This window comes from Branchiostoma belcheri, unplaced genomic scaffold (assembly GCF_001625305.1).
Source record: "Branchiostoma belcheri isolate BF01 breed outbred unplaced genomic scaffold, Haploidv18h27 scaffold157, whole genome shotgun sequence".
Lineage (NCBI taxonomy): Eukaryota > Metazoa > Chordata > Leptocardii > Amphioxiformes > Branchiostomatidae > Branchiostoma > Branchiostoma belcheri.
Window position 1 is genome coordinate 259,530 of NW_017803013.1, and position 26,602 is coordinate 286,131.

General features: G+C 41.5%; 2 protein-coding genes across 6 annotated transcripts; one reads left to right on the forward strand and one right to left on the reverse strand.

The window, feature by feature from the left end:
- Positions 1–90: 90 nt before the first annotated feature.
- On the forward strand, positions 91–11,615 carry LOC109465744. 2 transcript variants are annotated; one of them, XM_019763160.1, is made up of 23 exons: positions 91–366; positions 1,053–1,144; positions 1,353–1,507; positions 1,876–2,006; positions 2,345–2,480; positions 2,753–2,874; positions 3,068–3,258; positions 3,663–3,834; positions 4,157–4,344; positions 4,621–4,722; positions 4,932–5,003; positions 5,157–5,207; positions 5,360–5,412; positions 5,637–5,789; positions 6,003–6,072; positions 6,263–6,412; positions 7,210–7,256; positions 7,418–7,459; positions 7,620–7,806; positions 8,053–8,304; positions 8,479–8,603; positions 9,052–9,165; positions 9,407–11,615. In XM_019763160.1, the coding sequence occupies exons 1-23, from the start codon at positions 237–239 to the stop codon at positions 9,540–9,542; spliced, it is 2,871 nt and encodes a 956-aa protein (XP_019618719.1). In that variant the 5' UTR covers positions 91–236; the 3' UTR covers positions 9,543–11,615. The 2 variants fall into 2 exon arrangements, with proteins under 2 accessions (XP_019618719.1, XP_019618720.1); XM_019763161.1 differs by lacking the exons at positions 7,210–7,256; positions 7,620–7,806.
- On the reverse strand, positions 10,929–26,305 carry LOC109465743 (HHIP-like protein 1). Of its 4 annotated transcripts, XM_019763157.1 has the most exons (11): positions 25,356–26,305; positions 21,999–22,145; positions 20,964–21,709; positions 19,978–20,306; positions 17,526–17,655; positions 16,967–17,109; positions 15,492–15,573; positions 15,082–15,164; positions 14,509–14,568; positions 13,732–13,915; positions 13,050–13,500 (listed from the first exon to the last, which is right to left on the reverse strand). In XM_019763157.1, exons 1-10 carry the CDS (start codon positions 25,533–25,535, stop codon positions 13,773–13,775), a joined length of 2,043 nt encoding a protein of 680 aa, XP_019618716.1. In that variant the 5' UTR covers positions 25,536–26,305; the 3' UTR covers positions 13,050–13,500; positions 13,732–13,772. The 4 variants fall into 4 exon arrangements, with proteins under 4 accessions (XP_019618714.1, XP_019618715.1, XP_019618716.1 ...); XM_019763155.1 differs by lacking the exon at positions 14,509–14,568 and having other exon boundaries at positions 10,929–13,500; positions 13,732–13,800; positions 25,356–26,229; XM_019763158.1 differs by lacking the exon at positions 14,509–14,568 and having other exon boundaries at positions 25,356–26,302.
- Between the last annotated feature and the right edge of the window lie 297 nt (positions 26,306–26,602).

A 26,602-nucleotide genomic window follows, 5' to 3' on the forward strand; every position in this document is an offset into this window, starting at 1 on the left:
CATATACAAATATTTAGTTTTCGGGTATGTCATATATGTTTTGTACATTTTTTTGGCTGTGCGGAAGATTATGGAGGTAAGGGTCAAAGGTACCCGCCGGAAGTACCTGTTGACCTCTGACCTGCCGAGGACACAGTGATTACGGCGACGATGTGGCACCAACAACGTTTACAAAAGCCGGTTCTACGGCTCGGAGTTTGAATATGGCTTAAAATAACATTTTCCCAGAAAACTGGATGTTGTTTTATCTGACAGCCAAGGAAAGGGAACGAAGAATGCTGCAGGAGTTCGTGGAAAACCTGCAGGCCGGCATAGACGCCGACAGAACTGACATCGTGAGGGAGATCGTTTCGGCGGCGGCCAAGTGTAGGTTATAAACTTTGGGAAGATAGCCTTCAAGTTATTTATCTTGTCTGCACATCTTTCTTACGTTTTGTCAGTCTCCCAGAAATGAACAATGTTGTTCCATTGTTGGTAATACCGTAGATGTTCATGAAACCTGTGGCTGTAACGATTATTGAAATATTGAAAAGTTATGCCCTGTCCCATAAGTACTGTAAACACGCCCCCCCCCACAAGACCATTGGTATGTTAAACCGTAATTAAGTTGGCAATTTGAATAAGGCGTCACCCTTATCACCCTTCAATATCAGCCGGGGGGGGGGGTACAATGACAATGCCATTTTTTACAACAGGTTTTGTTGGATAATGACCATGAATGAGTCTGTAAACGTGTGGCATAATTATTATGAGTATGATACGTAGTAATCATTGCAAGTGGTATGATTGAATGTGAAGGTTCTGCTGAAATGGTTAGGAAACATGGCAAAGGGAATTCAGGTCTGATGGGCTTTGGCGACATGGAAAAGGCTCTACAGTACAAATGGCCACAATGTGTATAATGTTGTTAGCACTGCCTTTTCAGTTATGTTTTAATATAACGTTAATGTTTACACTTGATACAGGTTCAGTTGTGAAGGAGTGTTTGGAACATGATAAAAAGTTATTTGCCTCACCTGTTAATGTCATGTTTTGTTGTTGCACTTGATAAGGTGAGGAGGCAGATGAAGGAGACATCCAGGTGAAGAAGCTGCTGAATCACCTGGATGAGGAGGAGCAGACATTCCTGCATGTGGCCACTAAGGTGAGGCAACTTCATCAGAACTTCAATTATGTCACTGTTAGGCTATGTTTAATGAAATCATACTGAAGAAGGCAAATTGTTGATAATTTACAAACAAAAGAAGGAGAGAAAAAGAGGGAAAGATAGACTCTAGAGAGAGAGAGAGAGAGAGAGAAAGCAATTTTGCTTTAGTTTTTGTACAGTCATGTTAATTTGTGGTGTCTTTCAGCAAGGTAGTGTTGACATCATCCGCACCCTGCTGTCAGCTGGTGCTGACCCTGGCATCCACGACAGGAATGGGGACACGCCCTTTGACCTTTCACCCTCCCAGGCTGTCACCAATGTGTACAACGAGGAGCTGCTCCAGGCCATCGCTCAGTCCAAGTAACCTTTGACCCTCTTTCTATAGATCAATACAGTTGAATTTTGTGTTTAGTATGATAGGGTATCCTCTATAACACTGTCTGTTTGACCTTTTTGTACTTTCTGCTAGCTACCTTTCCTGATAGCTTGCAAAGGATAAGACAAGGAGTCACTGAGTCATAACAGAAATAATGGGGATAAGAAAAATGGCAAAGTTGTGTAACTTGTGGTGAAGATACTAACAGGACATTTCAAAGGCCACTGCAGTCCCAGCCAAGTCATGAAATGGTAATGAAGAGTGGTATTTTTGTAAGTTACTTGTAAGCAAACTTGAGTTATTCCCTTTTGTTGTAAATGTTCTACATTGCTGTTTGTTCTTCCTCCCCCAGTGTTGGTCGTGTGTGTCAGCTGATTGCTGCAGGGGTTAACATTAACCTGCGAGACTCCGTGGAGGGAAGGAACACCCCGCTGCACTGGGCGGCTTCCTTCGCCAACCATGAGATGGTGCAGTGCCTCTGTGGTCAGTTTTTTGCCATATGTGCTGTTCTTACTAATCTCATGGTTGTTGATTTGTCTGGTAAACAAAGTCGGAGTCACATTTTTTTGTTTTAATATTTCCTGTTTCGTAAGTAGGCCTTAGAGAAATGATGAAAGCATTTTGGGGAATTTTTCATTTTCTCATATGAGTTTAGCAATAATCTGTCAGAAGGCAATTTTTCTCAGAAAAGAGAAATTGCACAACTTTTGAGAGCTAAGGAATGTCCCGATTTTTCCTCAGTTGTGATAGATTGTTCACCATGCTCAGAAATCAAGAGCATTGACTCTGAATTTACTGACACATGCGTCTGTCTGCAACAGACAGAGGAGCAGATGTGAACCTGTGTAACAGTAAGGGTGCCACGCCCCTCCATGATGCAGTCCTGAGGAAAGACGAGGACATCGTACAGGAGCTGCTGGAACATGGAGCCTCTCCACTCTTGGTGGGGACTAAAGGGTAGGAAATGTCAGAAACATACATTGTGACACAAGTAAAGATACCTTCCTGTAGAGCAAAGCATGATCACTTGAAACTGAACTTAACATCCAATAAAAAATGCAGAATTGGTTGTTAGTTGTCTTCTGATGAGTTGATAAATTGAAATAATTTTTTTTTTATTACTACATAGTAGTGCATACAGCTCTTACACTAGTTATAGATATACTTGTTACAGATATGCTTTGCCTTTTGAACAAAGTAAGCTCGTGATATTTTCCACCTGTTTGCAGGAGTTACACAGGAAAGCGAGCCCTGGATCTAGCTGACCCGTCCTCAGAGCTGTACACCCTGCTGCAGGAGTACAGCAGTAAAGCTCTGGCTAACGGAACCCTGGCTGAGGACAGCTCATCAGGTACAGGGGAAACATACAACACTTTCCATGTGATAGTAGACAAGCTAAATGTGTTACCAAAGTTGCTCATTGTACAAACAAGGCTGAAAAAGTATTTTAACACTGCCACCCCTTTGTTTTTAACTTCTGTTGTCTAGACTCATATACAATGACTTTTAGAAGCCTAAGTTTGTTTCACATCATATGCCAACAGAGAGTGTTGAGATTGAAGACCCCGTTACACCAGACCTCCTGGCGCACAAGAAAGCGCCCCCTCCCTTGTTAAGCAGGAAGGACAGCACATTGTCAGAGGACCAGCGTATCCCACCCAACCCCATCCCTGTCAACATGGAGGCAGAGGGTGCAGACAACTCCCTACAAATGGACAGTCATCTTATAGATAAGGTCAGGGGAGTGGACAAGTTATGTCTTACTTTGTACATGAACAGTACTGCTTTTTAGAATAGCTTACCACCAACTTTATGCATAGATAAAATGTCTCCTCTCAAGACTTTGTGATCATATCTTGGACAGTGATATCTTTAACTATTATAAGGACTACATTAATATGTAGTAGTCCTTGATGACTACTTTACCTTGTAAGGATAAGTAGAAAACAATTAATGATGGGCACTTCTAGACTAAAGTGTGGCTGTGCAAGTTATTTTTAGATCGTCCTTTCCTCCACAACAAATTTTCTACAACTTAATTATTACTAGTAACTCTTAGATATACATGTACATAGTCTGCTACATCAAGGTAAAGGAGACTTGCAAATCTCAAATAAGAAAATAATTGCCTTTACTCAGATAAGCCATCTGTTGTCGGCCACCAATGTGTCTACTCCCCGGAGCCCCCTGGTGACAGACGCCAGACTGCACCTGCTGTGGCCACAGCCCCAGAGACTGGCGCAGGGAGAGGGAGACCCCTGGAGGCCTCCTGAAGAACTGCAGGTGTTTGTTGACCAAGGTCCTCACCAGGGTAGGTGGTTATGCTAACATTGTGAAGTGTAGTTCATCAGGCCTTATAAGTCCTCTAGAACATCACTGGACATGATCTGGTATCAAATCTCATCCAAAATTCTTTTATCTATTCCTCAGGACAAGGCCTACTTACAGAAAAAAAAAACAAGTTATCTTGTATACAAAGCAACAAACCAAGCAACACCGTAGAACTTCCTTGAAGAAATGTCAGGACAAACTTGTAAGCTAGAAAGTAGGTAGCATTTTTGCTTTGCTGCACCCACCAAATCTTTGTCCCAGGCCTCCACCAGACTGCATGTCATATTAATGTATAAACACAGTGAATGTGGGAGACATTATGGCCCTGTGGGAGAACCTCCAGCCAAGTCTCCAGCTGATGGGACTCCAGTACTCAGTGTCTGCTGGTCCTGCCAGGCACTTCCCAGAGACGCCGGTGGTCGTGTGCCTTGTCAACAACAGACTGTGTAACAGGAGCAACAGCTACAAGATCACAGTCTCACACAGAAAGGTAGCAGGGTGTTTGTGTATTTTCATCTGTATGGTTTTGGCAGTGTTGACATGTTGGTCATTTACGTGCTGACATTGCATAGCAATTGGAAACATGTGGAAAAACAACATTCCAAATCTTTTGAATGTCAAAAAGGGACCATAACATACCGGGGTAAGGCCAGTGTGTTTTTCATGTGTATAAAATATGGAACCTTAGTCATAGTTTGGTATGTATTTGTACATTGCAAGTGCCCACAAGTTTCAGATGAATTTAACATGAAGTCGCTTATTTCAGGTTCTGCTACTGGGTAGTGACACCTGTGGCCTGTGGTATGCCTTGTGTACGTTTCTACAGCTCCTTAAACTGTGCCATAACCAGGGGATTCCTGCACTACAGGTGATTTATGTGGTTTTGAATCTCTAGAACAACAATATTGGATAGTTTTAGAATTATAGATTAAATAATCAGACATTGACCTGGAAATGCTGTTGCCTTTGTTTTTGTTTTTTTTTGTACTCTCTTTCTGTAACATTCACATGCTACAGTTTTGTCTGCATGTATTTGGTTCTTAGGATCATAATGAATTGAGTATTGTTTTATTGCAGATCACTGACTGGCCACATGTCAGTTATAGAGGACTGCTCATAGAAACTTGCAGTGGAAGAGTCCCCAAACTGGTAAGCTCAAAACCATGCTTTTTCTTCTAATGCATTTAGTGTGATAAATACTTTATGTTTTATTTCTGACCATCTTTTGTGTGACCAAGACTGTTCTCAGATTGTAGGCTATGCCCCAATCTTTGTCACTCAGCTCTTTTGTTGTTCACGCAGGAGAACCTATTAGAACTAATAGGAAGACTGGCTCTCCTGAAGATAAACCAGGTAACATACCCTCTTTACTTAAAACTGCCACCTAATTTAGTGTTATTTATGTGGTTATGTTATGTTTTTACCTCAAAGTGAGAGACTATGTTCATCTTTAATACATAAGGGGTGTAAAACACAATGATCACTTTTTTCAATCTCTCCTCAAGGTACATCTATATACCAAGGTGAACAGTTCAGTACCAGAGCCTTATAGTCCCAGGTAAGGATTTTTGGAAGACTATAATGTAAAATGTACCTGACACTCTATGTATTGGCCATTTGTGAAAGTTGTAAAGTTCTCAATCAATGGATAACTTATGTATAGGACCAACACTTGTCTTTGGTAATTTTTATTCAGCTTCAGATACTTTATACTTAATCTTTAACATTTTTTAGAAGATTTGAGTATTCTATTTGTACTTATCCTCTCCCCTCTTTTCCCAGTGAGCTGTGCCAGATCCAACAGTACTGTCAGAGGAGACACATGATGTTGGTCCCTACCATGGATATAATAGGGGACAGTACCATGGAGGATTCTCCACTGTCTGTATACATCACACACTGTAGGAAGAGGCTCCGAGCTTTCCCACCCTGCAGGTCAGTAGATGATGTACTGGTGCATTCAGCTGATGTAGTCACTTTGTCACTGACAATAACAGACTGGTCCTTGTGCTTAGGGCAAAGATGTGGTATGCCTTAGGACCAAGTGCTGTTCATGTATATAGAGTATATGCTACATGTGAGACCTTTTTAGCTATTTATATCTCTGTTGCAAGCTGTCATTTTACCAGTGTTTAATCTCTGTTGCAGTTATGTCAATTTTGGTCCAGTGCTGAGTGAATTAATTTTGGAAGATGCCAGACAACGCCTGGCAGATGAGGTAGGTAGATTTTTATTTATTCTAGAAGTGTAGACGTTCGCCCTGGTGAGTGTTAACATGAATCAAACAGTCCTAAAATCAGAATGGAGCCTGTACTTGCATGTGTACAGTGCATGCATGTGTATAGAACTGATACCATTCAGAACATAAGGTTTTGTTTGATGAGCATTTGTCTCTTTTTCTCCCATAGATGAATTCCCCTACAACCTCAGACTCATTACCCCAGCTCCCCGTGCTAGACCACCAGACTGCCTTGTTGTGTGTGAACAGTAGAGAGGGGGTAGCAGGATTTGCTCAGTGCCTTCCCTTGGGCTGTATTGCTACAGAGTATGGAAACAAGGTAAGCACTTTGCAAGCAATATTTGCCAGCGAGGAAGGCCAACTTAATGTTTCTAAGATAGTTCAGACCTACAGATCTTCTCATATATACATGTAACTGATGTGCGTTCCCTAGAGTCTTGATATCCACATTATACCCATAGATGTTGTTTCTTTTATTAACTAGATCTAATTCAATAGGTTATCTATAATTCTGCAAAATAATGATGTATTTGAAACTCCAACTTAGGGCTTTACATGGCCCGTCCTGCTAACCTCCCCCAGCCCAGACTGTGCCTTGTGTGGGTGCCAGGCTTGGCAGGTAGACATTGTGGGAAATGTTCGACGGGTGGTCAGTACTATCCTGCTGACCACATGCAGCATCTGTCCCTACATGACCTTTAACCTGCAGGAAAATGGAGTTGGACAGGAGAGATTTGTCCAAACTCCCAGGCTGACAGGGAGAGTCAGATGGGGTGTTTGAGGTGCCAGGCTTCAGTACTGTCCTGGCATGTGATTCACCCCAAACAAACATACTTGTGTACAAATACATACAGACTTGGACTTCAGTGTTGTATTGCACTATCTGTTGTTCTTTGTATTTCACTGAGGTGAAAATTCAATATATTTGAGCTATTGCAACACCCTTACACTTTTCCATCACTCTTCCTTTAGTATGTACAAGTGCCATACACTGTCATTTTGGTTTTTGCAGTGACTAGTGATTATGGTTTATGATGTATCTGTATTATCATGTAAATGTGTCATGCACAGACTTATCACCACCTTACCTCCAATATTCCCTTCTTTTTCTTCCAGGCTGACTATGACTTCCAAAAACTTTCCAAAGACGTTGTAGAAGAAGGGTAAGTATATGTGACACAATGAAGCTGTATTGCACGAACAAAAGAAATGCTGTTGAGAATTACTTGAGTACTATAAGATCAGATATGTATACCTACACCACTCTTGCTTTGGTGCTCCAGTTTACCTGGACTTGTACATCATTGTTTGTGTATTCTTTCAGACATGGACTGATTCTATGCCCTGGAACAGCAGCCTGGGACAGGTAAGTTGGAAGGACATTGAGTGTTACATGTCAGTTCTTTAAGGCACCCAAAAAAATGAGTTTGTAACATGATTGAGATGAGCTGATATTTTGGAAAAGTCACAGTTGTCTATGTCAGAAGTTTTTAAAATGATAAGACAAAACACTTTGTGCTTGACAGTATTGGAGGCTGCCCTGAAGCAGCTGTAAGCAACATCTTCAATGCTACAAGAGCTGCTGTGTCTAATGGTGCATTGGGAATAGTTGTCTGTGATTGGTCAGGTAGAGGTCATCTGAATCATCAGCCAATCAGCTGGCCTGGTTTTATCACCACAGCTGGTTTATCTTGGAACCCTTCCTCTCATTGGGTGAGTAGCTGTCCAGTAGGTTACATGCTGTGAATTAAGGAATTAACATTGTACTGTTTTTGTGCACGTTGTATTTACGTTGCTGCTCAATTAATCAGGTTTCAGATACTGTTGCTCGAAAGTGGTGTTACAGGCTGTTGGTTCCAAATTGCAGAGATATGGTGACAAAGGGTCAGTGAGCTTTGTCACACTGTTAATTTCATGAGTCAAATAAAATGCTATGCTTGTATAATCCTTTCCCTCCAGGACTTTGTCCATGCAAACCTCCCAGACCTGATCAACACCCATGTGTACCAGGACAGAGCCGGTGTAATGGGCCAGGTCATCATCGAGCTGGGACGGGCGGAGACCTATCTCCTGCGGGTGTCTCGCCAGCAGCGTATGAACGACAACACAGACCTGCCTGGCCAGGACGGGTCCCTCCTGTACCAGCTCATGTCACCACAACTACTGCAGGACAGCGTCAACATTGAGAGACTCACACCGGACAATGTGCAGGTCTGGATACAACTCATATGCATTCCCCTATTAATCAGTCAATCTTTTATATAAACAGGCTTATACAGAATAAAACTGTCTACGGTATCAATAACTGAAACTTTATGTCTCCTGTGTTTTTGTGTATCTCTACATTCTTGTCACAGCAGGAAAAATTTTCCTTCTTCCCCACAGAAAGCCATGCGACACATCAGGCGGTGCAACAGTGCCCTTGGTAAGGCAGACCTGCAGTGCAAGGACAGCTGCCAGGTGGTGTCTGAGCTCCACCTGACTGTGGACATGCTTGTCTTTGCCTGCAAGTATGTAACATTACTAGTTTTTGAAATGAAGTGTTGTTCATATTGCAGTGTTGAGAACATTTGTCATGTCTAACATGGTTGCTGAAAACATGATAACTTAGTACACATCCTCCAAAGAAGTAAATGTGCCCATATTCATGAGTTTGTTATTCTTGCCAGTGCCGTTTGTGAACTTTTCAGGTGATATGCACACTGTATGTGCTCATCCTTCTTTATACCTGATTCAGTTGGCAAAACTTGTTTGAAATAACAATTAGTGTCTGATGCTTATACATCAGTTTAGAGTTTGTTATTATCATAGAACATAGATTTCTTCTCCATTCTCTGTCTGGTCTCTATACATGTACATTGAATCTTTATTGAGTGACTAGTCTGTTGCAAGATGACTTTGTTGTGAGGACAATACATTGTAACTTCCTACAATTTTTACCACATCTGCCCTGTCCAGGCTTGTCCGGGCTTTACTGTCAGCTGGGAAGAACCCTGGAGGGGTGGGGCTACCTGTCATCAATGTGGGCGTGGCCAACCTACCTGCCACCACCAGGACTGACCTGGCCAACAGGTGTGCTGCTTCTTACCTGTCTAATTGTAATGGCTTGAAACAGGGTACACTCTTTGTCTAAAACAGTCTGTTGAAATCTGAATGAAAGCAAAATTGCATGTTTTGTTCATTCTGGTATTTATACAAAGCGCACAGTTAAACCCCCACAAAACACAGAAATTGTGTGCTGGATACCCGAAATAGCTTCTATGACATTTTTGTATGTTACAAGTCTGATCCTTTTGTCTGTCTCCTCCCCCAGGCTGCTGAGTTTGATTGACAGGTACAGTGAGCTGTGGGCTGGGTTTAACCTGGAGGCAGGGATGGACCAATCAGTGTCTCTCCTGACAGACATCCTCACAAAACTCATCCCAGAGAGCATGGCAGCAGAGGCTTGAAGGGTTCTTTCTGCACAATAATTGGTTCATCTAGATGAAGCTGTTGGGCATTGCCTGGAGTCACACCATGATCAAAGCAAAATAGGGACTTTGGTGGGTTTTGACTTAGCTTCTTGCTATGTATTTTCATCCAGTGACAGATTCTACCATGTGATTGTTGTGTGTACGAGTTTGTCATTATAGGTGGTTTTGTCATATAAATTCAATATGGTTGAACCAATCCCTGGAAAAATACATGTAAGGGTTAGGAGAAATTAAGGCAGCTGGTTCCAGCTTCGGAATGATTCCTTTGTGGTTGTTAGATAGGAAGTTCATCTTTTGTGATGTCATTTAGATATTTTATATGGGCTAAAACATGATGAATGCTCAGACTTGAATATTTGACATAAACTGTGGCTTGTAATAGAGTGTACCAAATTTATATGTTACTTTACTTCAATGAATGGTAAAAAGTCTCAATGACTTTAAATAAAATTTAAAGTTAGTTAAGGCTTTGAGAAATGTGGAAAAGATATATGGTAAATCCACAATCATAAAGATTTATTCTAAAGAATCATTCTATTACTAAGTTTATTTAGTAAACGACAAATGTAGTTGACAGTGTATCTACTGGTCTTTCCCAAAGTTGCTTTCTATGGTGTTCATCCAAGATCTCGCTATGATCTTCATACTGCCTTTGGTGTTGGTAGTTTAGAAATAGTGCAATACTGCTAACCATATTAAAAAGAAATGCTATTAAGAAAGAAAGATGTTATTTCAGTGCCATTTGTGTTTTTATATTAATTAGAGTCATGTTAGTCGAAGCTTACTTTAAAAGTGCTGTAGACAGGGAGATCGATTACGGTCAAGTTAAATGAGGTTGACAACTGTACGAGGCTGTGGGGAACAGAAGTTACAAATGCAAAATGCTCAACTTAAGAGAAGGAATTTGTTTTCTTGCATAGTAATTGCATAGTTTTGCTAGGAATGCTCCTCTTGCCATGTACACTTTTTTGTATATCATTACTATCAGGGAAGTCAGGTAATATTTGTTCATTACATTCCCAGTTGTATATACAATGTATGTTTGAGACTTAAGATTTTGTTTGATGTTAATCATTGCTGGCTTTAAGACACTAGCAACTGGTATGCTTTCTATTTGGGGATGGGTTGTGTGATAAAAAATAAACACCAAAAAAATGTATCTACCAAGGCATTAGATTTACTGTATGAGCTGTCGACCATAAGGAGAAACACGTTTTCACATCCTCTCCCTCAATTTTGTTCTGTCCCCCATTTTACCATCAATCTCATTAAAACAAACCTTATCACATTACCTGACCTGTGCAGCCTTAATAAGCTATTCTAAACGTCATTACACGTGTATACATGGTCAAGCAGAACAGCTACCATTTGAAAAACCTGTACTTTTTATTTTTTCTTGCCATTTACTCACATCTTTCTGTGTCAGTTTTCTGACACATCTTCCAGTCAAGTGCTCTCAGTTTGCTTCTGTGTCACCTCAGAAACATTGTTCCTATACCTCAGTAGTCCCTATTCTTCAGTACAGATGGTACAAAGTTTCTAGCCCTTACAACTTTATCACAAATACATGTACATATAAAAGTAAGATTTTTAAAATTTGACTGTTAACAAGTTACACATTCACCATACAACTTCAAATGCAATGTTGGATTAGAATTCAGGAAAAGCAGCATCTGAGTAATTTTGCTTTTTCTCTTTGGTCTAGTTTAACATCTTTGATATCTTTGTATTGTACATGATAAACAGAGCAGTCTCTGGCAGGTTTCATGTCAGATTACATGTATGGAGCACTTTTGCTATATCAGAACTTCTTGAAATCATTAACAATAAGATATGCCTGTCCTCCCTTGGGGACAAAATGTCCAGAGCAAGAGAAAAGATCAATCTTTACATCTGAACTTAAGTTCTACACATCATGACTACAATTAATCTGAAGTAGGTTAGCACTGTGAAGGAAAGCATGCATCTCAAAGTTTTCCTTTAAGATTAGTGAATCTAATACTGGCCAAGTCTTAATACTGGCCATACATCAGAAGTCTTAATACTCCCACATAAAAACAGAGACTGTTTCCCATCTTTGGCATCATAGTAAGATTGCAAATTTCTGAGAATCTGTGTTTAATCTGCGTAGCTTACATTGCTAAATTTGTCCTGGAGTGGTACATGTTATGACATTATATAGTAAAGCCAACCCCTTACAGATGTCCAAAATAAAACATAACTGAATCTGACATCCTACCATACATTTTCTCTGGAATAACAAAAGAATAAGAAATAACAGCAGAGAATATACCATGGGCATTATATACTAGTAGTTCTGCTGATTGCTCCTCACAAAGTTGGTAACCAAGAAATGATTGCTAAGGGTCCCATTTTATATGGTCAGGCACTTTACCATCTACAATCCTGACGGGGTCTTGAACACTGGCAGAGGGGGCAGGCCCATAGGAGTCGTGGGGGCTTGGTGGGTAAGGTTGTTGGTAAGGTGGGTAAGGCTGGGCTGGGGGTGAGTATGGATGACCTGGGAAAGGGTACTGTGGTGGGTCAGGTGGGTCTGAGTTACCTTGGGGTTGCTGTTGAGGATACTGTGACTGTACACTGGGTTGATAAGGCTGGTAGTTGGGTGCAGGCTGAGGTTGGTAAACAGCCACAGGTGGCTGCTGGTAACTGGGCAGTGTGTGTGGAGGGTACTGAGCCTGTTGTGGGTGGTACTGACTGAGTGTATCTGGTTGCTGGTGCCTAGGGACAGCATAGGGTGAGTACTGTGGTGGTTGTGGGTTGTATGGACCATATGCAGGGGGTTGCTGGGGGCTAGACAGATGTGGATACTGATGTTGTTGTTGATCATATGGACTGGACTCATAGGCTTGTTGGTGGCTGGGAACAGCATATGGAGCTGGCTGTGGGTAATAGAGACCAGAATCGGGACGTTGCTGGCCACTAGGAACAGCATAAGGTGGATAGTGGGGTAGTTGGGGACCATACGGATTACCTGCATGTGGGTTTTGATTGCTTGGTGCATCAAAAGGTGGGTACTGGGCTGGCTGTGGAAGATATGGACCAGACACTGATGACTGGGGGTTACTAGGAATGGCATAAGGTGGATACTGATGTTGTGGCTGGTGTGTGTCAGCTACAGAGGGCTGGTGGTATGGTTGAGGTGGAAACTGCTGCAGTGGATTTGGCTGTTGGTAGTGATGACTGGGTGGTGTCTGATGGCTAGGTGGCAGGGCGGGATGGCTCGGCCACACTGGGGCAGGCTCTGCAACGTGCCGAGGAGAGGGTACAGCTGCAGCTGGCGGGTTGACAGGGTGCTGCACCTGCCATTGCTCTACAGTCTGGTGAGGCTGTAAGGCAAAGGGGTCCTGGGAGGGGATGTGACTTGGGAAGTAACCTGCAGGGTTGAGGTTTGATGGAAGAGGTTGGTCTGGCTTCCACGGAGGCGGTGCAGGTTGACTGGGTTGTGATGCCATTTCGGCATCTGGTGGAATTGGTGCCATCTCGGCTACATTGGACTGAAACACTGCTGCTTGCTGCAACGCAGATGCAGCAGGTGCCTGTTGAAGAGGCTGCGGCTGTTTCTGTGGTTTCCCTGGCTTAATGGTCGGGCGAGAGCGGAAGTCACACAACATCTTGTAGTTGAGGACCCTCTTGCTCCAGTTATAGTGCCAAAGCCGTACAACTGTTGTTGTGTGGATCTTCAGTCGCTTGGACCAGATGTCATATATCCCCATGATGAAGTAAGTACTGCCTACTTGAACCTTGGGGCAGTCACACTGGGCAGTTCTTTGGGACAGCCACAGCCTAAGACTGGACTTGATCTTAGGTATGGCACTGGACTGTTTCCATATCTTGTGCACAGAGATCTGCACATAAACCTCAGTGAGGAAGCCATTTTTAACTGTCCTGCGTTCCATCACACTCCCCCTCAACACTGTAACATGGAGGTTAATTCAATCAGGGAAATGGTACAAGATATGAGAGGTAAAGCACACAAGTCCATAAAGTCTGTGATTAAATACTATGAAATGTTAGAAAACAAGATACATGTACAACTCTTGAACAACCTTTAGATCACAAGTGAATAGATAGGCATGAAACATCTACAAGCATCACTTATCTTTCCTGATAATACTCAGTGAGTAAGGAAAGACACCTTTCTTACCGAAATCAGCATTGCAGTAGGTGTTGGAGTTAGCCTTGGCCCTACGACAGGTCCGGCAGGTGACCCTTTCTGCGGGAGATGAGAAACCCTGACCATGGGGTCACTGGTGCAGTCACAAACACGGAAAGGACAGCCACAAAGAGAACAGCAAGAGAAGGAGACAGATGGCAGCTGTGGGACTTTTCTGTGGAGAAACACACAGAAAACCAGGGTCAGAATAAATGGCAACTATGATGTTATGGTGAGTTAATGGGGCAGTGAAAAGATTAGAACAACACTACATTATCATAATGCTGGTTACAGTTGCTACTGAAATACAGCTACATTTACCATTACATTTTTTCTATAAAGCTTAACAAATTGCTTCGTTTGGACTAATGTCAAAATAGGAAAGGTTTTAAACCTAATCAAGTTAAATGCAGTCTTTTGACATACTTGTAGTAGTGTCAATGCAGAGGCTTGATATTGTAACCTACATGTATGATTCAGGCTAAATTCTAAGACATGTAAAGAAAAGACTACTTAAATAAATTATGTCCCTTACTGTTACAATGTTGTCTATTACACATGCATTACACCATCCATGCAGTTCAAGCATGCAGAACAGAATGGTTCCCAAACAAACTTCCCATCCCTACTTCTGAGTGGAATCAACCAAACACGCCTGCATTTTCTGAGTGTTTGGGAAGGTCCACTTTAGAAATAGGGAAAGAAAGTCGACCACCTAACATGCAAGGAGGGTTAGTTTAAGGAAGGAATAGAAGGAGGAAGTACAACCCAGGTGTTTACTGCTTGGCTCGGAGGCCATGGTGGAGAGAGGAGTCACAGTTGGTGACTCTGTAAGCAACACAAAAGACTCAGGTTTAACAGAGAGGGCAGACACACAGACAGACAAACACTAAGTAGACTCATGTAAACAACTGTAATATCAACTTCAAAAGCAGTATTTGGTGTTTCAAAAAGCAGATGGAGTGAAAAAAAAGTTTAACATTCATGCATATCAAAGACTGAAACAGGATTATCATTGGCTTATCTTCCAAAGCATGTTTATGAAGGCCCCATAAGATCAATGAGGGACCTGTGATCTAAATGATCCAGTAATGACCTTCTCAATTGTTCACCCTGTATCCATTTGGTTTCAGCTTTGTTGCAAAAACTGATGGATTCCAGGCTAGTTAATCATCATCACATACATGTGTACAAGACTCCAGAGTTGAGGCTTGATGCCAGAATTTGTGAACACAACATGTGACTGTAACTATTCAAAAATCAAGCACTATGAGCCATAAAAATATTTAAAGTAGATATCAAGATATTTCCTCCTTGCTTGTTCAGACACAAGCTACTTACCAGATGAGTGTACAAAAGGTGTTGTGGACCCATGAACAGTGACAGGTGATATTTGTCTGCTGCACTGCTCTGGGTCTCCTCGCCTAGAGAAGAGAATAACACAGGCAATAATGTGATTGTATGGTTAACGTTCAGTACTCCTCAGGTGTCATAACAGTAACACATTTGTCCTGCAGAGTATGCAGAGTGGATTAAGGTTACAATAATGATATGGTGGAAGGGCTAAGTGCTTACAAGCAGACTAGTCTTGTCAAACCTTTTGATAACATACATACAAATTTATATAACTTATAAGATCTACAACTGTTGACACTGTATTGTATAGAACAGACTGCAGGTTGCAATATCAAACAAAAAAGGATTCAATCAAATAATTGGATTAAGGATCCCACAAAAATAATGAGAGTTACCTAGCAGGGTCCACAATCCTGTACACTATCCCACCAGTATGGCTGGTGCTGGCATAGTCAGTAGACAGCATGTACATTTCACCTGTGTAGATGAAGAAAGGACAACACAGACTCTGAAAGTTAAATATGTGGAAACCTAAATATCCCTTTCAAAATGTTCTGTAGTTAGGGGGAAAGTAGAAGCTTTTATGCTTTGTGTTATGCCTTTGCAACATGTAAGATTTCATTTCAGTGACTATACACTTTACACAAGCTAAGTTGCCCTAAGTCCCAATAAGGCTTGACATGTGAAGTGAAGTAAGCAATGGTTTGACCATGGCACGCTTAAATGTACAATAGGTAACATCTTATGGAAGCAGAGTTCTTGTTCTTGCAATAGGCCAGTTTATAATGACACAAACATTTCCTAGACATATTTTTACCTTCGCCAAGAAGGTTATGTTTTCAGGGGCGTTCGTGTATGTGTGTGTGTGTGTGTGTGTCTGTCTGTCTGTCTGTCTGTCTGTAAACACGATAACTTGAGAAGGCCTTGATGGATTGTCTTGATACTTGGTAGGTGGGTAGGTCTTGATGAGACCTCAAAATGATTAGATTTTGGACCCCCTAGCGGCTTGTTATGGTACTGCAGCTGAACTTCCGGTTTTGATATCTCATGATCTAGACATGCTATGGTGATGAAATTTAGATGGTAGGTAGCTCTTGTGCTGGGAAAGAAGTGACGTGAGTTTAGGCCCCCTAGCGGCTTGCTCTGGAACTGCAGGGATAAATTCTTGAAAATATTCAAAAGGGGATAACTCAAGAACCGGTTGACGGATCGTCGTGATTTTTGGTATGTAGGTAGCTTACGTGATGCTTAATATAATAATGTGACAATTATGCAAATATGGATGTAATTTGCATAATTTATGGGGAAATTCTATAAATCAGCTGCATTCCATGATAGGACAATTGAAGCTTGTGACATTGGTAATTGACAACGAGAGAAACACAGGAAGATGTTGATTATGTTAATAATGACTTAATTTGCATAATTAATGAGAAAATTTTATAATTATGTAATGATAACTGCCTGGAATTTCATACTTGTGGTATTTGAAAGTTAAATTGAGGTGAACATCATTAAACATAATTTATTCAAATCAGGACCTCATTTGCATAATTTATTAGGAAATGCTAGAATGCATTCTTTGTTAATATAAGACTGTCTTTTGGTTGGGATTATGATAAAATGATATAATTCATGAAAATTAGGTTCCTATTTCTTAAATCAGGGGGGAATAATCTAATCTAAACTTTGTCAGTCATAAAGATTAACATCATTTGGCGAAGGTATGAGATCGTGGAACTCTAGTTTCATAAATATAAAAGTTCTTTATTCACAACCACTTTGGTTGTGAATAGAGAAGTTTGACATTCAATCATGCACCAACCTGATGTAATTATTTACAGACATGTACATGTATTTCCATGCTTACCTGCTTCATCCTCTCCAAAAGACAGGATGTCTGGAACATACGACCCCTGGAGTTCGTTGTTACAGATAGCAGCGCTGCCAGCGCAGATCTCTCTGTTGTTCCACACTCCTCGCTCTTTGTCTTCTGTCAGCGAGAACAATTTCCTGAGAAAAACAACTTTGTTAAACACAATAATCAAATACCAGAAAATGCACTACAGGTGGAAAATGTACTCTACAAACACACGATGACAGATATTGTTCAGATAAGCTCTGTTTTTCCTAACTTCTTTTCACACTTTCCCATTTGTTTCTAGGATACTGCAATTTGTGCTCCAGTGTTACTTCATCCTGTTACAGAGAGATGAAAACACTGTTTACAATAGAATTTTTGAATGAACCAGCTATATATCTAATCCAACAAAAAATTGAAAGAGTTACATTTTCATAGTGGAGGGATGGTCCAGGATTATGAATTTTTAAAAAGATATGCTTGGACTTTCATAATGTGCCAACATTAAGACTGTGGCCCTAGGTGTTGATGATAAATCAATGAATTTCAAAGAAAATCAATAGCTTACCCATTCCAGAAGTCTCCATAGATGTATTGTCCATTCAGATTAGGATACAGGCAGCCCCTGTACACATATCCTCCTGTCACAGACTTCCCTACATCATGGCCATACACATGTATGGGTGGGATATGGTTGGCTGAGAAAAACAGAAAACTTTGAGTGAAAAAGTGTTTGCTGTACCTTGATGTCAATTTTTAAAGAATGGCTTTTTTGCACAAGTTTATGAGAAAGAAATTCCTTTTCAAGCCAAGCAATAAATTATTTTATAGGCTTAATTAATCACCGATGGACTCGATCGAGTGTTGCTGGGATCTATAAGTAAATATTAGAGTAAACCCATCAAACATTTGGGTGGAGTCACAATGTAGTGCTAGGATTTGTAGAAGTGGATTTTCATCACTTAAGTCAGCATTCTCCACCTTCTTACATAAACTAAGTATCACAGGAGTGTAAACATCAGACAGTTTCATTAGTCTCTGTATATTGAACTTATCACACAAGGGTAATGTCACGGCTTACCTGATATTGAGTGAGTATATGTTGCACTTAAAACAAGGACAAGCATTCTTTGTTTGGTTACATAGCTGGCGTAGTTCCTCTGAGAAAATCCTGAATCCTAAACTGTGACACAAACCAGGAAAGTGTTGACATACCAGCCTCTTACGTTGGCAATCAAGCTAGCTTTTTGCCTCTTAGATAGCCATGTACAAAAAAGGGATGGGGGCCTGACTATTCTGGACAAAGATCAAAAAACAAAAGAGTGTCCCAATTTCTCTTTGTGTAAGTTGCATGGCATTACCACCCTTCCAATGTATTTTGCTTTGATACGTAGAGTTCTTTGGTATGTATCTCTTCTGTCATCAGAGTACAGTGAACTTTGGAGGCCTAAAAACACTTGGGGGCGAAACTTTTCTCTGATTGTCAAACATCCAAGAAAGTGTTATACAAATGTACCAGAAAACTATCAATAATGACCAACATACCTTTAACCAAGACAAGCCATTTAAGACAGTGTAGACAGTGTTACTTTTCTAAACCTTTCTAATCAACAACAGTATGCAGTAGGGCCCAGCAGGTTTGTTGCTAGCCACTTTGGGCTGTCATGACTCGTGATGCAAAATTTAGTTTCAAGCAAATCCAAGTTGTCAAGTTACCCTGTTTACCACATAAATACACTGTAAACATTTGGCACAGGGTAATGACATTCTAGCAGCTAAATGATGGCATTGAAACACTTAGTACAGGCCAATTAGCCTCTGTACTATCCTGGTTAGTTAATGTCCCCTTTAGTTTACGTCCACTCTAATACCATAAACTGGCCAGGAGAGTTTCCAGGGTCTTTGTTTGTTGCTGTTCCAGTTGGAGTCCATATGTTACTTATTAGATTCAGTAATGTGTAACTGGAAAATAAAGAGTTAGTTGTGTAACGTGTAAGCTAATGTTACATAAAAATTTTGAGAGAGGCTTTAATAGCCTAAATGCCTTCAAGCTGCATGATACTGTCTGCATAAAAGCATTCAGATTTGAGGCGTGAGTTGTGTAATGCATTGACTGCACCAGTTTGATTTCTTAGTTCTGACTCTGAGATTCATTTCTTTCTGGCTTGAAAAAAGGCGACAAGTACCATTCTGCTCATAAAGTAGTGGTAGTAGTATCCAGTTTTTGATCATACTGCTGCGGGAGTCCCTGACACTGGGGTATATTCTCCAAGCAGAGGTGTCGGTAGGGGGTTTTGGAGTGGCTAATAGGGATGCCCAGGATTTCTAGAAGGTTAAAACTCCTAGCCCTCCCGCCCGAAACATCTGTCTGGAGATAAACTGGGGTGGGCAGCAGTCAGCTAGTCTGCAACCATGTTTCCACATAAATTAGCACAGTTTTTACGGTATGTTTTATTGAAAAAAAGGCAACTTTTGACATTTTATCTAAATACAATTTATCTGTATCTTAAATTTCTACATGGGTCTTGCATGTCATAATGCATAAAAATTTTCTGCACAGTACAGTGGAAGCATGGAGATCTATTCTAATTTCATTTTTGGCCCACCCGCCCATTAATTTTCTGCAAAAATCTGAGAACCAAGAAACTGAATTGGTGTGGCCTCACATTATGTTTGAAAGATGCTTTTAAAAATGTTTTCAAGCTACATGGCATTGATAGCATGAAAGTTTTCAGCCCAGTCATTGCCCAAGCCTTGACCCACATAAGATCCTTATTGACACATCCTCTTCACATGGAAAAACAAGTCATGTAACCATGAGGAAGCAGAAACATTTGATAAGGACCAGCAGACCTTACACAATACAGGGCCGCGACCTGTGCATGTGGAAACAATATTCAAGTCTTACCTACACTGTCACTGCAGGCACTTCCTACCACTAATCCACAGCAGAAGCTATGGTAACCAAAGGTAGTTGCACATGTGAACAATTTTATCTATCAGGAGTAGCGCATACCTACCCAACTCTTCAGTTTCGCAGAGCTCCTTGTCAAAGCATTCAAAGCCCTCGAACGCACGCCATCCATAGTTCCCTCCCTTCTCAATAATGTCGATTTCTTCCCATTTGCCCTGTCCGACATCTCCACAGAAAATGCGCCCTCGGCCCTCTCCGCTTTCCGGGTCCCCTCGGTCCACGGCACACCTCCACATGTTGCGAGTGCCGTAAGCGTAGATTTCCGGTTTGACGTTGCGTTGGCCAACAAACGGATTATCCCATGGCACGCCATAAGGCACGCTTTCGTCTGGATGGTTGACATCAATGCGAATAATTTTTCCGAGTAGAGTTGTCCTGAGAAAGTAAAAACAAAGCAACAGATCATGAGGTATATGTGTAGTGTTCTTTACTGTTATACTCAAGGTATAGATAATTACACAAGAGGCCAAGAAGACATCTAGTGATTCAAGTTATGCAGTGTCTTGGGGCCATAGAATGTAAACAAGTTTTTCGACTGTCAGTGTGTAAGGGGTTCACAGCTTGAAGCCTTTTAAACATGACCATAGTTCAGGGATGTACAGAGATGATGATATGAGAATTATCACATTGTACTATCAAGGCCTTCAGAGCCTGGGCCATTAATTCTAACCAACCTGAAGGCAAATAAAGTAGTCAAGGTTGGAATGTAAGGTTGTCGGAACAAACTAATAGTGCCAAATGCTTTGTAAGGAGAGTTGCCACTATACCCTTGTGTGCCTATAGTATTCTATTTGCCATGCATTGTAAAATTAAGGAGCTTGGGCAGGAAAATTTTTCTTAGTCTCATGTTCTTCTGATAACAGTACGACATATATCATCATACTTCATAGCCCCTTCTCCTATGTCAATCCAGTTCCACCTTAACTGTGCAACCCAAAAATGTCTCTACTACTTTGGAATGCTTCTTGAGTCTCAATCTAGCTGCCTTAAACAGAAGATGCTATTGAATGGAGCTATTATTGGGTATCTTACATATTTAGTGCATTTCCTTTTTCACCGAAGGGGTCACCTCCTTTCCCTCCATCTCCAATAAAAGCGTACATAAATCCGTCCACCCCAAAGAGCAACTGGCCTCCATTATGATTGGCTGCTGGTTCGTCCAACTCAAGAATAACCTTCTCCGAGTCCTGGTCCACTTGGTTGACGTCCTGGGATGCTACTTTGAACTCACTGATGCGAATCTTCTGATTCTTTGGTGTCCCGACTGAGTAGTAAACAAAGAGTCTCTTGTTCTCCTTGAAGTCCGGATGAAACGCCATCCCAAGAAAACCTCTCTCATCACCACGTCTACTCGACGTCAGAACAGTGCTAGTCAGGTCGAGAAATGGCGTGTCCACTCTGCTACCATCGGGGAGATACACGTACACTTTTCCCAGCTGCTCCCCGATGAAAACACGATGAGTACCGTCACCTGCATGTACCAGGACTGTGGGGTTTTTTAAGCCGTTTGCAAACTCTTGGAAGCACAAACATCCCTCCCCACCAGTGCCTTCCACGGCCTGCTGAATGTTCCCTGACAGCTGCTCATTGGCGAGGAGGTTGGGGTAGCAGTAGTCCATGTCTGTGATGGAGGTCACCTCGCAGAACTGGGTGTAATTTGACAGGGAAATGGCGTGTTGTACGGTCGGGTCACCCGTTATAAAAGGGATGATATCTTTGCAGCTGTTGAACACAGTAGGACAGTACTGGGGACACATCCCCGGAAGTGGCTTTTTTACCTGCAATGAAAAAATATCAATAATCGTATAGCCACCGTATAATACAAGTGTACACTACTGATGCTGTTTCATGCTGATTCTTATTTGTATGTGACAACAAGTATTGGCAACATATTCCAGCCTTCTAGGGAAAGGCTACTACGTGTACCTGGCCTTGTGCAAGCAGACACAAAAGATAACCTGCGCCCTGAGGCAATTCCTGTCCTGGCTGCTAATTCTTGATAATATCTGTGGTTACCTGCTCTGAAGCTGCCAGACAGTAAAACAAAGAGCATCATCTGTATCATACCTGAGTGGTTTCCAGATCGTACAGATGAGAGGCATAAGGTGAGCACTCCTGGCAGAGAATGTTCATGAGGTGATGATGACAGGATGTCTGCAGATGGTACGGCATCCGTCTCAGGATGTCATCAAACTGTCGCTGCAGTTCATAATCCTACAGAGGAGGGGGGAGATTAATACTACAAATCTATCTCTTAGATCTATTCCATGTGGAGAGAGTGTTGTTTTATGGGACATATTGTGAAATGCAATATAATAAGCTTTTAAAACAGCCTATTTCTCCACAGTCCACCTTCATTTTGAATGTCTTTATTCAAGAAAGATGCCCCTTTCACCATGTTTGAATCCTACGCTAAGCCATAAAATCTAAAGCCACTGCTTAGACACACATGGTTCCAAGGAAGGACCCTAGTACGTCACACTGAGAGAGAAACTGTCTTCAGGCTGTTGAGGGTTTATATAAGCACAGGTGGGGATAACAGACACATGACATCATTACACATCCTGTCACGTAAGCCACGTTTCCTAACACTAACAGACGTTTGGGCTGTGAGCCAAGATACACCTCACACTGCTACATCTTACAAACTGTTCTAATCACATAAGCTGTCTCCTCTGCCAGCAAGTATGACAGGGATTTCAACGTTTACTGAAACATGATAGAGAGATCCATGTGACTACTATATATATACAACTGAGTCAGTACATGGTTAAAACCCAAGTATATTCAATATCACTTTGTGTCTTTGGAATGTCAATATCTTAACACCTTCTTTCAAAAGGTAGTGGCAAGGCCTAAGTTTCCGCATACCTTAGCAATTTTTGTCACTCTCCTACCACTCACGTGATCCTTGATAAGGTAACCAGTAGTAGTACAAGCATGCATGGTCTTGATTGGCAATTAGTTTCTAGGCAAAAAGATCGACATTTCCAATCCCTACCCAGTGCCATTCAACTGACTTGCAAAAAACTAGAATGATTTCAGATCTAGTCACAGGACATATGTGTTAGTAAAGGCTGGTATGTACTGGTATACATGTAAACACTGTATATCTCTAGTATGTGCCTTTCTTATTGTTACCTTTCAGGTGCTTACTGTCTAACAAAAATTCTGATTAGATTAGTGTCTCAATAATATCTGTTGTGTGTTTAGATAGAGGTCAAATTTTAGTGCATGGGATGGTAATCCAGACATTAAGATTTGTCATTGGCGGTTTGCCCAATGTGGCCAAATTCTTGGGGACATTTCAAGCTCATGCCATTTCTCAATTCACTGTGAGCGTATGGCATGGTAACTGTATGGTAGACTGATGAGACCTTTTCTGTCCTTTCCCTTTCCTGATTATCACATAGACTGCCGGTAATACCTGTCTAGAAGGTATGTCTAGCCATTCCATTTGTTGGGGGGACATGTGGTTATCTTTGTGCATTTCCTAAACAAGCTGAAGTTGACCATACCAACATTCTTTTATTTCCTACATACAGTGAATATGTTTTGCGTAAGATTTGTAAATAGAATTAACTAAAGAAAGTAAATGCTGGTATATCAAATGTCATGAGGGTCAGTTTACAGGGATGATTCAAGATGAAGTTCAAGTAGTCTGAATCACATCCTTCCCACATGGCACAGCATGTAGGTTCTGAACTTTACATTCACAAGTACAGATTGCACTCCTGTGATAGATTTTGACATGGCCCTTCTTTTGTATAATGACTTCTCAAATGTGTTCTCAAGATGCTGAGTTCTGAACATGGAAGGCCAGACTTGTTATCAGATGACTCAGAACCAGTGACTGGTTTGTGGGACAGACGGCTAACCATGTCCCCTTCCAGGCTGATACCTCTTTCCTGGGTCTTCCCACGGGTGCCTTGGGATTTGAACCCTAAACTTATGAACCAGAAGGATTGCTTGCCACCAGACCACTGATCATCTTGTGACACAACCACAGTTTTGGAGGTTATCAACCACAATAACTTGTCTTCACACACACACACACACACACACACACTTGACCTGGCCAAGTTTACTTTCACAGTATGACAAGATGTCTCTGAAAGGTTTTGTACAGTAACCATATACATGTAAGACTAAAGAGTACTGGTATATGTAGTGTGTGTCTCTGTTCCTTGCTGTAACACAAGACCAGCCAAGCTAAAAGTAAAACTATCCCCACCAGTGGTAAATTATCTGTCACAAGTGGATGATATTTTGACAGCTGTACTACAGTAGTCCAGAGAAGATTATACTAGTAGGTGACTTTGAATCATAATAATAAATGTTATTAACTTAAAGTTGTTGGTGAGTTTTCATAATTCAAAGCTTTATCAGTTTATGTAACCACAGCCATATTTATCAGGCTTTTATAACTTTACTCCAAGATAATTTACGTTGTTGAACTAAGGCCTTTGATCGAACTGTCCTGGTAACAGTTACATGATACAAACCAGAGGCACTCTAGATATTCACTAAGACATATACAGAAATATAATCATACAATTACATGTATCTCTGCCACATAGTTTAAATGATAACGTAAATGCCATAACATCTGGGCTCAAGCGAAATTTACATTCCCACCATTGATAAATTTATGTAACCATAAGGCCACACCAATTCAATTCATTGGTTCTCGGATTCGCCTCTTCGTTTTTTTCTGATTTGCAAAAAAAAAAAAATTTGATTCTGGTCCTGAATCAACTGAAAAATGCTCATGTTTTGCCCCCCAACAGTTGAGGAAAGTCCTTTTCTTCCTAGTTGTTACAGTTTTCCCATCTATCATTGCAGTGGTTTGATTAAAAGTTCAAAATTCAATGTTTAAATTTTATCCCAGCCTTTTGTGTTGACTTCATGGCTCATTTTGTAGCATTTAAGCCTAGACCTGTTTTTATTTTTATTTTTTTTTTCGCCCTGTCGCTTCATATTTTTTCTGAAAAAATCCGAGAACCAACAAATTAAATTGGTGTGGCCTAATGTTACCTGTCACAACAGGAAAGCAGCATAAAATGTTTTAATTGTAAGTGATGAGGATTTGTCAACTTCACTAACGTTATATAACTTTTGTTATATAATTTTTGCCACATATGGCCACGTGAATTTGATTTATTGGTTCTCGAATTTTTGACCTTAAGCTAATTAAGTGATGAGGATGTAACGTCATCGTATAAATTCTTCAGTTTGGCAACTTCACGTTAGTAATTTTTTTCCACGTAAGGCCACGTGAATTTGATTTATTGGTTACTCCTTGGTTACTCGGATTAATATGCATAATGCCCAATCAAAGATCATCAGTTCAACCAAAGACCTTAGTTCAACTGATATGTCCTGAGGCCGAACCAATTTTGTGCCTTGGCAGTACGTATTTACCTGTCGGCGGGTGCAGCACCCAAATTCGCCGTACTCCCGGCAGAACGTCAGCGGCTCGGCGGGCTCGAACGGCGGCATGAAGTCCAAGCACTGCGGGTGAGCCCGCACGGTCACCAGCAGCGCACAAACAACCGCCAGCACCCCAGTAGGGGAGCCCGGTAAAATCTGCCACAGGGTCATGATCTAGCCCGTGATATGTTTTCCTTGTGTTGCGTAAGTTGTCGACTGTAGTCCGGGTAAGGTGAGGTTCACCGTCTTGCTTCAGATCCCCAGCTTGCTTGAGACAGATCGGCGCCACATGCACAACGGCCGCGGCAGCTGCTTCATCGCATCTGGGACCAGTTCGGCAACACGGGACTGCCGTAGACGTACTCACGCATAAACATTAACATACATGACTCAGCCTGATCAAGAGAAACTAGATGGAGCTTGTTGCAACCAAAGAAACCTCTTTGGTCCGCGCAGATCCGATCCGATCTAAACTTGCCGAGGACCAGCAGGGATTTACACCAGACCCCAGCGCTGATGTGAGCACTACACGCCACAAACCCGCACTCGAACGCCGAAAGGCTCGACTCACACAAACTCGGCTCGGTGACCTGGTACCACCCGGTCTGTGACGTGACGGTATTTATTAACTTCCAGGGCGCGAGTTTTCGTAACAGGCACGGTTATCAAAGATCCCAAAGGCTTCACGGTCCGAGTATTTGTCAACACCACCAGTACGCACGGCTATGCCGCGTTGGAAATAAGTGTGACAGACTCTTGACCTTTGAACCTGTATATAAACCAATGAGAGATCGTTCCATGGTTCCGAGTTCGACACATGAGATTCCCCGGCTGTTTGAAATGTTGATAAGGAGTAGGTAACGCATGGAGGTAGAAGAAACTCTTCTACGTCCATGGGTAACGTTAAATGTACTTTGGAAGAAAATCTTTTTTGAGGGTAGTTATAGATGAAACGATCAGCCAAGGAGGTTTATTAACTTCCCGCTGTGAGTTGGCCGGTAACTTTTTATCAGTGACAATGAATTTTATTGCATATTTAAAATTTATGCTCCATTGGGGATAAATGCAGTACATTAGCTACATATAGAATACAACACGGGGTATTCCGTATCGCCCGAGGTATCGGCCCGACCGCGGGTCGGATCGCCCGACGGCCGCAGGCCGGAGGGCGATCCGACTCGCGGAAGGGCCGGGACCGAGGGCGATGCGGAATACACCGTGTTGTATTTTATTTATAT

Bases quoted from the DNA above. Each gene is read 5' to 3' on its own strand.
- LOC109465744 (XM_019763160.1), top strand. From the start codon at position 237: ATGTTGTTTTATCTGACAGCCAAGGAAAGGGAACGAAGAATGCTGCAG. The intron at 367-1,052 runs GTAGGTTATAAA...GCACTTGATAAG, and splicing joins CGTTTCGGCGGCGGCCAAGT to GTGAGGAGGCAGATGAAGGA. The intron at 7,257-7,417 runs GTAAGTATATGT...GTATTCTTTCAG, and splicing joins AAAGACGTTGTAGAAGAAGG to ACATGGACTGATTCTATGCC.
- LOC109465743 (XM_019763155.1), bottom strand. From the start codon at position 25,535: ATGACCCTGTGGCAGATTTTACCGGGCTCCCCTACTGGGGTGCTGGCG. The intron at 21,710-21,998 runs GTATGATACAGA...TTTTCATTGCAG, and splicing joins ACGATCTGGAAACCACTCAG to GTAAAAAAGCCACTTCCGGG. The intron at 20,307-20,963 runs GTAAGATACCCA...TTACTTTCTCAG, and splicing joins AAAGGAAATGCACTAAATAT to GACAACTCTACTCGGAAAAA.